Genomic DNA, 12205 nt, shown 5'->3' with positions numbered 1-12205 from the left:
CAGAGGCTGTCCTCCCTGACCCATCTCTTGTACCACAAAAGAGGTGGATATAAAATAGAGATATAGGCCTTCTCCTAATGGCTGTCAATTTTTGCCTCCATCTGCTAATTTCTTTCCCATTTAAGTGTTTGCCACAGCACCTTATCTCAGGCTACAGACATGGAAAGTAGGGAAATGTCTGTGATGTGCAAGGCATGAGACATCAGTGGTTGCCACAAGCAAACATTATGCCACACTACTGACTTGCCTCATCTTACACCAGTGATGAATTTGGCCCGATCTTCCTAATTTCTTCCATTTTGCTCCTCAGAGATAAGATTGCAACCTCTTAATCACATAGGTTAGGTTTACATTGCAACAGGGACAGCACATGTAGGCATAACTGAGCTAGCTTTGATCAAGCTAGCTTTTTTAAAATAGTATCCGTGGTGGTTTGGACTAGCTGCCCGAGTTCATACCTAGGGTCCTGGGTGGGACTGTACTCTGGCAACTAGCCCATTTTGCCACCCATGCCACTGTGGTTACACTGCTACTCTTAGCAAGCTAGCTCCATCAAAGCTCATAGCTCATGCTGCAATCACACCTTCTGATTGCTGCGTAGACATGCCCATACTCTTTACTACCCTAAGACTACGCCAAGCCCAAACTTCCCCATTAGGCTGCATAATTTTAACTCCTCTCCCTGCTCCCATCTGGCAGCTTAAGCGAATCTCTGGGCTTGTCTACACTGCCTCAAAGTTCCAACTACTGGAGCATGAAAGGCAGGGCGCACCAAAGTGCTGCACTGTAACTGACCCATATGCACACTGTGGGCAAAGACTAAAAAGTTCCTAGTTCACTTTAATGTAATCCTGTTTGAAGAGGACTATATTAATGGAAACTAGGAACCGTTTAGTTCACACCTGCAGCGTCCACAGGGGGAAGTTATAGAACAGCACTGTGGTGCGCTCGGCTATCCAGGCTCCCTTAGTCCAAACTGTGGTGCATCGTAGACATAGCCTCTGTTGCCACTTAATCCCAGATATGAATTCTCACATTTATGAGAAAACTTTATAAAACTAATGCAACCTCTGCAATCTTCTGCCATGCAAAGGGTGGGAAACTGCAGATTTCTAGCATCATTCTTTAGTAAATAGGCAAACACCACAGCAATAGAGTTGTGCGAGAACTGGATTTTTGTTTTGGGTGAAGTTTCTTGATTTCAAATTTGTTCTGCTCTGGAACAAAAATAAATAAATAAATAAATAAATCAAAATTTCCCACAAACCAAAATCCTTGGGGGAAAAAAATGCATTTCAGGTACATTGAAATGTTTCGTTTTGACAAAAGTGAAATGTTTTATTCTAGTTCCTACTTTTTTCATTTTATATTTTATAATATACAATTTTTAAAAACTGAAACAAAAGTCATTTTGAAACAGAAAACGGAAATGTTCTTTACCAAAATGCTTTTTATTCAATTTTAATTTCAAATTGAGTTTAAAAGTAGCACATTTCTGCAACATGTGACGTTTCAGTGAATCGGTATTTTCCAATGGAAAAACATTCTGTCAGAATAAATTCCCAGCCAGCTTTACTATTTATTGTTTGTTTACAAGAGGTAATGATAGGGCATTGTGGTTATCAGGTTTCAGAGAGTAAAGATGTGCCAAGATAGCAGCTCTTTCCATTTACCCATCAGTCCAAGTGCAGGATTTCTTCTAGCGATTTTTATTTTAAGTTTATACCTGCATTGAGCCATTCCTGAAAACAGGTCTTCCATTTCCACAATCACTTGGGCTGTATGGAACAGTAAATTACACTGGGAAGCAAATTTTAGGTCAATGAGGAAAAAAGTCAGACCTCATTAAGCATTTTATTTTAATTTAATATAACCAAAAAGACAGTGAATGGGATTGTTGTCCCTAAGTGCCTAAATCCTTTTTGCAAATGAAATTTAGACTCCTAAATTAGTGAAGTGTTGCAACACTCATGGTTGCAATGCCTAAATACCTTTAAAAACCTGTGTCGAAGGACTGGTCCCCACTAAGCCCCCACTTCGGACTAAGGTACGCAAATTCAGCTACGTTAATAACGTAGCTGAATTCGAAGTACCTTAGTCCGAACTTACCGCGGGTCCAGACGCGGCAGGCAGGCTCCCCCATCGATGCCGCGTACTCCTCTCGCCGAGCTGGAGTACCGGCGTCGACGGTGAGCACTTCCGGGATCGATCCGGGATCGATTTATCGCGTCTAAACCAGACGCGATAAATCGATCCCAGAACATCGATTGCCTGCCGCCGGACCCTCCGGTAAGTGTAGACGTACCCTAGGTGCCCTGAGAGAAAACTAAAACCATTTTCCAAAGCAGAAAAAGAGCAACTGACAGCCCCGCCCCGCCCCACCCACCCCAAGGTTTATACAAAGAAAATACCAAAAATCCTTTCCTCAGGACCCAAAGAACTCCTTCCTCACCACACTTCTCAGTCCTCTGCAAATCCCACCCAAAACAACAGGCTTTGTAGAATGTCCTGACACTTGCATTCTCTCTAGCAAATCATTGTTTGCATTTGTGCTGTTAAGCTGCAGTTCAGCAATGTGCTTAAGTGCATGTGTAACTGGAGCTATGCAAGTAATCCCACAGAGATCAATGGGACCACTTATATGCTTAAAATTACATACTTGCTTAACTACCTTGCTGAACTAGGACCTGTTGGAATTAAGACCAGGATCCCTACTATGATGCTTGAACTATGGTATTGGCTTCACTAATTGCAGGAATAAATTGATGCGTGTGCTACTCCCTCTAGTTCTTCTGTCCTCTAAAGCAACTGTTTCAAGGAATGATTTCACCCATTATTAACTGTAAAGTATTAATATGTTATACATATATAGTAATTTTTGTCTGAGGATCTCCAAACACATTGCAAAAAATAGAAAGACTATGGTACAGCAAAGCAAGGTTAAATGATATGCCCAAGGTCACACAGGTTGAGTGGCAGAACAACAAATTACAGTTTGCCAAAGATTACAACAGCAGTTACTAACTCAGAAACTCTGACTGCTACTTGAGGAAGCTACATGGCCTAGTGAATGGAAACTGTACAAAGCCTCAATGATCAACCATGAAAGGCTTGTAAGTGGTTTCTAATAAAGATATTTATCATTCACATAGCTCCTTATGACTTCAAAGGGTTGAAAATCTTAAATAGTTAATGTTTGTACAACATCCCATGAAGTATATTCGATCAGAAACCATACATTCTGATCCCAGATCTATCACTCGTTCCTTGTCTTGCCTAAGATGTTCACTTAGCCTCTCTGCACCTTAGCTTCCCCAGCATGGGTAACAGGCAACACTAAGGCACAGAGACAAAGTGACTTGCCACAGGTGACCTAACAAGTCAACATGTATCCTCAAGTTACAAACATAAATCTAAATATTGGTTATGATAGAAATAAATACATGAATTTGTATTAAAATATTCAATTCCAATGTATTTGTGACTTGTGATAATTACTACTACACCTCTACCCCGATATAACGCGACCCATTATAACACGAATTCAGATATAACGCGGTAAAGCAGTGTTCTGGGGGGGAGGGGGGGGCGCGCCAGGGCTGTGCACTCCAGCAGATCAAAGCAAGTTCGATATAACGCGGTTTCACCTATAACGTGGTAAGATTTTTTGGCTCCCGAGGACAGCATTATATCGGGGTAGAGGTGTACTTCTTAAGGAAGTGTTTTGCGTAATCAAACTTTACAAAATTCTGTAAAATACAATACTTAATGCTGTATATTATGTATGCCAAGTAGAATACATAATAGCTTAAAACCATATTTTTCCACTGTCTTTCTGAACATTATTGTAGTAGCTTTCATGCCTTGCTCTGAGTGCCAGCCTGGTTGTATGTTTCAATAGAGTTTTGTACCCTGCTGGCTCCCCCAGTTTTTGTTTGTTTGTTTTAATTACAAATCTGAAGTGATTTACCATGGTACTTTATTGGAAAATTTTAAAATATTTCAAGAATGCATTTGACAGGGTGTCAATAATTGACTATAACTATATTATTTTCAAGCTTTTGGCATCAATTGTGATTGATCAATTTTATGAGATTCTATAAAGTAACCTCCCCCACAAAAAATAATCTAAATTATGAAGAGGTTTATATATATTAGTTTTTAAGTGACAGTTAAAATGCAGTGAGGCTGGGGGTAAACGGTGAATAGAGGCAGCATAGGATTAGACGCCATTTAACATAAGAGCGAAAGTCAGCAGCACTTGGCATATGGGTATGGATTTTTAAATGGTCATTTTTAAATGTAAAAATTCTGTTACAATGCAGGAATGATTTGCTGTCTTTGGCTGTCTTGGTGCATGTGAGGAGGTACTTTCCACCAGAGATGAACGTGAACTCAGACTATTCATTTCTGACATCAAAGCCTAGGCTACTCTACAAAAATAAAGCGTAAAACACTATTCTGAAACGTGGCTGTGGGCAAATGATTTTTTCTTCTTCTGTTCATACACTCCAGAATAAAACTATGTCCTGGAGAAGCAGGATTTAAGCTTGGTAGATACCTGAAACATGGTTAGAATATGTTTGTCTTTTCTGTCCATGCAGGTAGGAATTAAAGTATGGTATCTGGCTTGCCCACAACTATGATTCATAATCATGTTTAGACGTTGTTATTTTTGTAGTGCAGGAAGGGCATGGATGAGCTGAAGATTTAAATTCACTGATTTATCACATTTGTAGATTGTGAAATTACTCTTGGCTCCTGGCTGTCTTCAGCGGATCACCTTTGTTGTGAAAGCAGCTGCCACACCTGCAGTCAAACATGCTCAGCTACTGAAAACATTTTCAACAGTCCGTTATCATCAGTTATGGTCAAACTGCACATAATGCCCCTTCCACTTTATACCAAATACTGGAAGGCACGTTGTTCAACCCAGGGCATTTTTCAGCTGTGATTTGAATACACCCATGATACTGTAACCTAACACTGCGGATTGAGTCCTAAATCTTCAAGGGCTCTGATAACATCAGCATGTTTACTTCACTGATGATTTATGGCTTGATTTACAATCTGTTACAGTTTGTAACAGGAATAGAGACTGAAATGTGGGCTTCTGTAGGACACTCGGGATTGCTGTGAAATTTTTCTCTCTCATTACCTTTTATTTGAAAATAAGTCAGAAGTTTTTTCATGCAGTAGTTTCTCAATGTGCACTAGATATTATCTGAGGTAAGTTGCCTAAGATTTTCTTAATATGGTAAACAGGCAGGGCCCACTGAAATTCACAGAACAGGTTATCCCACCTTCCTAATTTTACATTTACAGAGAGATAACATAGCAATAATATTTTAGCTAAAGGATCAATGATGGGTTAACACTTTCTGTTGCCCATCCCACTTAGCCCATTCCACCTAAGTCACTAATTTTTAGCTAGAGGTTACATTCCAGCCTGGGAGCCATCATTATTTGCTGACATCTTTGAAGTGGGCAGGGTGGACAGGGCTGTGATGTTTTCACTTTCCTCTCTTATATTCTTCTCTCTCTATACACGTCTGTGTTTGAACTGAGTAACTTGCGGGACAGGTGGGATGGGTTGGACGAGGTGGGGTGGGAATGGGAGGTATCTGCAGTGGGAATATTTTGTAAAAATAAATACTTCCATTTGGGGTGGTAGAAGGAGGATCTGGTACATTCCAACAACATAAGAAACTGGCTTTTCAGAAGTATCTTTATAAACTAAGTTATCCCTGGCCAAATGGTTTATTGCTATTTATAGTGGATGTGCCAGAGACCCTGTGCCCCAAACCTACTTCCACTCAAACACTCCCTACAAAAGCAGAAAACATTCACGTGCATTGTATTGTAACATTTTGGCATTTGGCTTTCCAATGCATTTTTAAGAGTAACTTACTATGTCCTCATTCCCTTGCCATTGGCCTATCCTTTACTCCACTCTCACTTTCCCGTTATTCTGTATTTTAGTACATCATGTTCAGCGTTGCTCTTTTCTTTGTGTCTTTCTCCTCCCCCTCTATCTCCTCCTTCTCTTTCCTTGTGTTATCTTCTCTACTTCTTCTCCCCAATGTTCTTCATCTCTTCCTCCTGCTCTCGCTCTCTCTCTCTCATCATCCCATCAATTCTCTTTTCTAACTGATCCCCTCAGTCTCCCCTCCTCCGCCGCTTCTTTCAGCCCATTCTTTCCACTAATCTCGAATGCCACATCCCTTGATAAAAACTCTCCCTTTCTCCATGTACACTTCCTTCCTCCTTCCATTGACATTCTCAGCCTCATCCCATGGAATGAAGCAGGATGGGAGTGAGGCCAAATCGTTTTTTCTCTGGGGAAAGTTGTTTCTTGGAGGAGATTCTCAGCAGATCCTTCTCCCATGGGATTTTGAATAAGGCTGACGATGGCTCCCCCCAAAGCTCTCCTTGGCTGTGCAGGGAATGCTTTGGATTGTGATTGGTTCTCTTCCCCAGACAGAGCAAGGAAGTGCTGACCAAGGCTTCCATTACAGTCCGATTTGGTCACATGAGCTAAACCAATGTCAGGGAAGCTAGCCAGGCTTCATAATGGCTGTAGGTAAATTCTGATGAAGTGGGCTGTAGCCCACGAAAGCTTATGCTCAAATAAATTTGTTAGTCTCTAAGGTGCCACAAGTACTCCCGTTCTTTTTGCGGATACAGACTAACACGGCTGCTACTCTGAAATCTGTCTTTATATTTAAAGCTGTGAGTTGCTCGGTATTAATGCCTGTCATGCTGACCAATACTGTCTCATTGTTTCCTTGGACTCCCCTATCTCTATTTATCTGTCGTCTTTAGTCTTATACTTAGATTGTAAGGTCTTTGGGGGGCAGGGACCACCTTTTTGTCCCATGTCTGTAAGGCACCTAACACAATGGGTTCCTAGCCTCAAACAATAAAAAACGATCACAATATCTGTGGGCCCAGCTGGAGAATGACAGGGACCTATGGGCAGGAAGCCAAAATTTGCCCCATTCCCTGGAGCCTGCCTAGGGCCCTGGCACTGCATATTACACAGACAAAATGTGAAGTATGCGTGCAAGAAAGGATTTGAAATAGTGTCCAACTGACCAGAAAACATCCAGGTGGCCTCAAATCACACACATGATGGAGTCAAATCAAAGCAAAATGAAAACAAAAACTATGTATCTCTCTTCTCTTTCTCAACTTCTGGTTGTTACCCCAGGTCTTATCTCACTTGTCCCAGGTCACTAAATTATATGTATTTAATGAGTAACAATCTTATCTCTAACACAGAGATATAAAATTGTTATTCATGTAATAGTGGATATTATATTTCACAAAAAATAAATTATTATTTAGTGTAAAGTAGTGTCTATAAGGGACTTTATATTTCTTCATTAGATCCTCCTTTTTTTGTTTGGTATGCTGTATACTTATAAAAAGAGAATGTTAACTTTACATGTCTATGGTGCTATATGCTATAGAAATATCTACTCACAACCTGCTTGTATCTCAGGGGGAGTATTCAAAAGCATCATGGCAGTGGCAGCATCAATGTCAGGATCTGGAAAAATCAACCAATAAATACATTATTTACAACTGGGCTAATCTTGTTTTTACCCCCCTGCTAGACCGAATCTCTGCATTGAAAAGGAATAAAGATTAAATTATCCAAAATTTTATTTTGGAAAATTCCAACATGTGATCAAACTTGCACATGATTCCAAAACTACTGTTAAGTCAACTACACTGAAGTATATTTGTCACTGTACTGTATATGCTTGCGTGCACGGTGTGTTCTGTTATTCCTCTCAAGCTTGCTATTTAATTTCAGTGAGGAGTATTTAGTAGGGCTGTCGATGAATCGCAGTTAACTCATGCGGTTAACTCAAAAAAATTAATCGTGATTAAAAAATATTTTGGATGTTTTTCTACATTTTTATATATATTGTATTCTGTGTTATTATTGAAATAAAAGTGGATATTATTCTTGATTACAAATATTTGCACTGTGAAAGATAAACAAAAGAAATAGTATTTTTCAATTCACCACATACAAGTACTGTAGTGCAATCTCTGTGTCGTGAAAGTGCAATTTACAAATGTAGATTTTTTTGGTTACATAACTGCACTCAAAAACAAAAAACAGTGAAAAACTTCAGAGCATACAAGTCCACTCAGTCCTACTTCTTTGTCTTAGCGATTGGCTGAAAAACAAATTTGTTTACATTTATGGGAGATAATGCTGCCCTCTTCTTATTTACAATGTCAACAGAAAGTGAGAACAGGCATTCGCATGGCACTTTTGTAGCCAGCATTGTAAGATATTTACGTGCCAGATATACTAAACATTCGTATGCCCCTTCATGCTTCGGCCACCATGCCAGAGGACATGCTTCCATGCTTATGACGCTCGTTAAAAGAATAATGTGTTAATTAAATTTTTGACTGAACTCCTTCGGGGAGAATTTTATGTCCCCTGTTCTGTTTTACCCACATTCTGCCATATATTTCATATTATAGCAGTCTCGGATGATGACCCAGCACATGTTCATTTTAAGAACACTTTCACTGCAGATCTGACAAAATGCAAAGAAGGTACCGATGTTTGATTTGTAGATAGCTACAGCACTCACCCAAGGTTTAAGAATCTGAAGTGCCTTCCAAAATCTGAGAGGGACAAGGTGTGGAGCATGCTTTCAAAAGTCTTAAAAGAGCAACACTCCGATGAGGAAACTACAGAACCCGAACCACCAAAAAAGAAAATCAACCTTCTGCTGTTAGCATCTGACTCAGATAATGAAAATAAACATGCGTCGGTCCGCACTGCTTTGGATTGTTATCGAGCAGAACCCGTCATCAGCATGAACATATGTCCACTAGAATGTTGCTTGAAGCATGAAGGGATGTATGAATCTTTAGCACATCTGACACGTAAATATCTTGCGACACCGGCTAAAACAGTGTCATGAGAATGCCTGTTCTCATTTTCAGGTGACATTGTAAACAAGAAGTGGGTAGCATTATCTCCTGCAAATGTAAAGAAACTTGTTTGTCTGAGTGACTGGCTGAACAAGAAGAAAGACTGAATGGACTTGCAGGCTCTAAAGTTTTACATTGTTTTATTTTTGAATGAGTTATTTTCTGTACATAATTCTACATTTTTAAGCTCAACTTTCATGATAAAGAGATTGCATTACAGTACTTGTATTAGGTGAATTGAAAAAAATACTATTTCTTTTGTTTTTTTACAGTGCAGATACTTGTAATCAAAAATAAATATAAAGTGAGCACTGTACATTTTGTATTCTGTGTTGTACTTGAAATCAACATATTTGAAAATGTAGAAAACATCCAAAAATATTTAAATAAATGGTATTCTATTATTGTTTAACAGTGCAATTAATCGTGATTAATTTTTTTTAATCACAATTAATTTTTTAAATGGCTTGACAGCCCTAGTATTTAGGTTTCAGTACTAATGCTCTGTGCAAGAAGAAGTCATTTCATGAGTTGTAGTCAATGTATTGGGATGAGCTACTAGCATAGTGGAGAGTGTCAAGAATACTTGCATGGAATCAGACACAAAGATGACATTCGGTCATTTTCATATGTCAATAAGAATTTAAATTATTATTGTGAGAAAGTGTTGGAAGCAAAAACCTCTAAAATCAGGAAAAACAAAAGCAGTGTTTCATTGAAAGTACCTAAGTGATTTGCGTTCGTACCTATTGTTACTTTTAATATAAGCAAAAATTGTTACTTGGCTGCCGTTATTCGTAAATCGGTTTCTGAATCCAACATAAGCCATCAGTTGACAGATGGCAAGTTATAGAGACAGAATAAAATATGATCCTTTTATAACTATATTCACTTGCTTCAGACGCAGCAGCACGGCTGCTATGGAAATGGAGGTAGCCATGACAACAGTAAACAACCCAAGAGCGGCCACTGAATAAGCTGAAAAGAACATCTGCCCCAGCAAAGCGTCCCAGCTGCCCTGGGGCGAAACTTGCTAATCGTGCAATGATGCTGTGTGACAGAGAAAGCCGCCTATGCGATGTCCAAATAAATGAAGTGTGCAATTGAAGCAGACATAAAAATGCACGCCCTTGCCGATTGCTGCCTCTGCATTGCTAAACTGAATGACTAATGAGCTCATTAAAACACACACACACACACACACACACACACCTTGTCAGTATTTATACTAAATTACATACCAAAAAATTCAATTTACTGCTAATAGCTTTATGGTATTTTATTTTGGGTATTATGTTGGAAAATTACTTTTTACTGTTAAAAAATACATTTTTCATACTTTTCTGTGTGTTGTTCTATTTCCAGGGGAGTAATGTGATGTAGTAGAAAGTTCTACAAGCTATTAATAATACAAATGATGCAGAGTGTAAAAGATTTTAATGTCTAAGCAAAAAATAAATTAACTCCACCTACAGAGAAAAAGAGTTTGATTCCAGCCTGAGTATATAATATTGTATTGTAAATAGCTATAACAACTTCTTACATGACAATATTTAATATACGATTGCTGTAACAGTAAAGTCAACAAATGCAGAATCAGTTACAAAAAGTTTTTGCACCAGTTTGGTTCTCCCTGTGTTCTGACTTGCGCAGGTGCCAATGTATAGAAAGGCAGGTGCTGAACTTCAGATCACATCAGCATGTTCTACTGCCAAGGGTCACTCCTAGTACACGTCTCATAAGAGAGTTTACAAACTCACATTCATTATTAACTCTGAAAACAGGCCAAAGGCAGAGTTCTTCCCAAAAGTCAGCATTGACACTGAGCTGTTTGGAAATGGTGGTTTTAACTTTTGCACGTGACCCTTGGGTGGAACAGTGTGTTTAATACACCACATTTTGCAGGATCGGGTTCATTTACTACTACAAATCTAATATTGTTTCCTTTAGCTTGACTAAAAAGGGAGAATGTCCAGAAGAGATTCATATTTAAAATAGAACGATCTTACCTGTGTTAAACACTAACTTAGAAAACAAAATTGAAATAATTGTAGTAGTTCGATGTACTTTGTTACTATTCATGTAGCCAGTTTTAGCCTTTGTTTATAGCGGGTATCTATATGATTTTACTTTCTGGTTTTCTTAATTTAGATGATATTCTGGTGTTTGGGTAAAAAAGACTGTGGGGGAAAATGATAATCTTTTCCAGAGAAATTAAAAACAAAAATACACCATGGAAACATTTACAAACAACCCCTACATTGTGGGTCTACATTGATGTGTAGGGTTACCATATTTAAAAAATAAAAAAAGAGGACACTCCACAGGGCCCTGGCCCCGCCCCTTTCCCACCCCCAGCCCCACCCCAACTCCACCCCTTCCCCGCCCAACTCCGCCCATTCCCCCGCCCCTTCCCCAAAGTCCCCGCCCTAACTCCCCCTCCTCCCTCCCAGCCACGCGAAAAGGGCTGCCCAAGCGCTACCGGCTTCATGGTTTGCCGGGCAGCCCCCAGACCCTGCGCCCCTGGCCGGCGCTTCCCCAGCGCAGCTGGAGCCCGAGAGGGGAAGCGCCCAGCCGGGGGCGCAGGGTCTGGAGGCTGCCCGGCAAACTGTGAAGCCGGTAGCGCTCGGGCTTCGGGCAGCCCCCATGCCTCCGGACCCTGCGCCCCCGGCCGGGCACTTCCCCTCTCGGGCTCCAGCTGCTCTGCTCCTCACCTGACTCTTCAGCTCTGTTTAAGAGCCAAGCTGCCCGAGCGCTACCGGCTTCGGGCAGCCCCCTTGCCTCCGGACCCTGCGCCGCCGGAGCAGAGCAGCTGGAGCCCGGGACGGGAAGTGCCCGGCCGGCGGCTGGGGTCCGGAGGCAAGGGGGCTGCCCGAAGCCGGAGCGCTCAGGCAGCTCGGCTCTTAAACAGAGCCGAAGAGTCAAGGGAGGAGCAGAGCAGCCGTGGGAGGGGAAGTGACCGGCCGGTATTTTCCCGGACATGTTCGGCTTTTTGGCAATTCCCCCCGGACGGGGGTTTGATTACCAAAAAGCCGGACATGTCCGGGAAAAACCGGACGTATGGTAACCCTATTGATGTGGCCAACATATCTTGAAAGTTTTATGTCTTAGGATTTGACAGTTCTACAAGAACAACTGTGGTTTTGTAATCACTTAGACACTAATCAGAACTGGTTACAAGAAACATGGTGTGTCCACACCTGCTATGCTGTCTAGCCATGTTTGTATCCTG

General features: G+C 40.7%; 1 protein-coding gene across 3 annotated transcripts in view; it reads right to left on the bottom strand.

Annotated features, from left to right (window-relative positions):
- The window catches only part of FOXN3 (forkhead box N3), a 188668-nt gene that overhangs the window by 29478 nt on the left and 146985 nt on the right, over positions 1 to 12205 (bottom strand). Inside the window, exon 5 of one of the 3 annotated variants that reach the window (XM_065403643.1) lies at positions 7490 to 7555. The exons of 1 other annotated variant lie outside the window; for it this stretch is intronic. In XM_065403643.1, the coding sequence (XP_065259715.1) occupies positions 7490 to 7555 (66 nt within the window). The remainder of the gene's footprint in view (positions 1 to 7489; positions 7556 to 12205) is intronic. One more of the 3 variants, XM_065403644.1, reaches the window with a different exon arrangement.

The sequence above is a fragment of the Emys orbicularis genome, chromosome 4, assembly GCF_028017835.1.
Source record: "Emys orbicularis isolate rEmyOrb1 chromosome 4, rEmyOrb1.hap1, whole genome shotgun sequence".
Lineage (NCBI taxonomy): Eukaryota > Metazoa > Chordata > Testudines > Emydidae > Emys > Emys orbicularis.
Note: the sequence above shows the minus strand (reverse complement) of the source record. Positions and strands in the feature narration are given on the sequence as shown.